This window comes from Triticum dicoccoides, chromosome 3B (assembly GCF_002162155.2).
Source record: "Triticum dicoccoides isolate Atlit2015 ecotype Zavitan chromosome 3B, WEW_v2.0, whole genome shotgun sequence".
Classification (NCBI taxonomy): Eukaryota; Viridiplantae; Streptophyta; class Magnoliopsida; order Poales; family Poaceae; genus Triticum; species Triticum dicoccoides.
Genome location: NC_041385.1, coordinates 43,502,109 through 43,503,958, shown reverse-complemented (window position 1 = coordinate 43,503,958; position 1,850 = coordinate 43,502,109). Strand labels below are relative to the sequence as shown.

Genomic DNA, 1,850 nt, shown 5'->3' with positions numbered 1-1,850 from the left:
TGATGCAAGTCGATCGGGACCGTTGCTCTGGTCTGACAAAACCAAAGCCATGTGTTTTTTTACTAGTGACTACAAAATACATGACTATAAACTAAATCAATAGTCGAAACGTACTACTAGCTTTGAATAAAACATCAACTAATGTTAAATTATGGCGTGGAGATAGCAAGGAAAAGTAGTCGAACACATGCAGCATCAGATTGGTTCATTTGTCGTGCTCACGGCCATCAAGACACTCAATTATTCAACGAGGGTACGTACATGTCTATTCTCGATATTAATGTGACGCGGGCCACGGAGTAATTGGGCACTCCACCGCCAGAATGCATGTGTGCATGCTTGGTACATCCGTCGGTCATACTACTCATAATTAAATTAAGTAGGTGCATACATCGGTTAGCTTGGTCATAGTGGGAGTAACATAGGTAGTAACATAGATGTCACATAAGCAAAAATGTTGATGTGGCAAGTAGTTAATGAGGAGAGAGGCAAATAGAGTAACCTAATATGTTACCATCACATAGCGCCTTTCAATGCAAAATGAGTCTACAAGACAATAAATGAACATGTGTATGTTACTATACATATGACACTTTCCACTATAAGGATAGTAACATAGAGTAATAACGTATGCATGTTACTACTCTAAGTTACTCCCCACTATGACCAGCCTTATACAGGTGGCTCGGCGATATCCCGCAAGTGCAAGATTTTAGGGAATGTGTGCATGCTTGGTCCATCCACCTAGTAATACCCAACATCCAACTACCCCCATAATTAATTAATACCCATCACTCGATCCTAACAACTAACAACTGCCTAATGCATTAACACACGTCGATATCGAACCCATCCTCGTGGACACGATACTTCACACCATGCTAGCAGTACTACAGTCTATTCCAAATGTGATTCCTCGTTGGTCAGTAGACGCCCTATTTAAGCACATGCATCCCCCTATACATCCTCACCAATACCAGTGCTAGCAAATCTAGCTATCCCACCCTCTCTCCGTGAGCTAGCCCACCACCACAAGGTCCACAACTACAGCTAACTCGGTCGAGATGGCTCGCACTGCAGCTACTAAGCTCGTGCTGGTCGCCCTGGTGGCGGCAATGATCCTCGCAGCCTCCGACGCGGCCATCAGCTGCGGCCAGGTGAGCTCTGCCTTGACCCCCTGCGTCGCCTATGCGAAGGGCAGCGGGACCAGCCCGTCTGGGGCCTGCTGCAGCGGCGTCAGGAAATTGGCCGGCCTAGCGCGGAGCACCGCCGACAAGCAAGCTACATGCAGGTGCCTCAAGAGTGTTGCCGGAGGGCTCAACCCCAACAAGGCCGCAGGCATTCCCTCCAAGTGCGGCGTCAGCGTCCCCTACACGATCAGCGCATCCGTGGACTGCTCTAAGATCCACTGATCGATTTCTGGCCGCCATCATCGCCGATTATAGTTCCAGCGATTGATGCTGAGTACGTTGAGGTCTCACACACACATATATACATATACATGAATAAATGCTCTGATATGATCTCCATGTGAGAGATAGGAGTACGTACATCGAGCCAGCTTTGCATAGCTGGCCACTGTTGTATCTATTTTGTATCAGCGTTTGATTGTTCGTTCACTCCCTTTGAGCAGACACGGGAGTTTGTTGTACTTTGTACGATGTACGCTTATCATATATGGATTATAAATTAATCTACCTCTATTCGGTTAACATGCGTCCTTATTTGAAAGGACTAAGAGCATCTGTAGTAAAGTCACGATAATGCATATGAAGCCATATGAAGCCATATAATGCATATGAAGCCATATGCATTTGGAGGCTCGCCAGGCGACGCACAAGTTCAGAGTC

The 1,850-nt window shown here is 46.4% G+C and overlaps 1 protein-coding gene across 1 annotated transcript; it reads left to right on the top strand.

The window, feature by feature from the left end:
- The first annotated feature begins 960 nt into the window (after window positions 1–960).
- LOC119274592 (non-specific lipid-transfer protein Cw18) lies at window positions 961–1,712 on the top strand. The gene has a single exon (XM_037555302.1). It carries the CDS (start codon window positions 1,065–1,067, stop codon window positions 1,410–1,412), a length of 348 nt encoding a protein of 115 aa, XP_037411199.1. The 5' UTR covers window positions 961–1,064; the 3' UTR covers window positions 1,413–1,712.
- The last annotated feature ends 138 nt before the right edge of the window (window positions 1,713–1,850 follow it).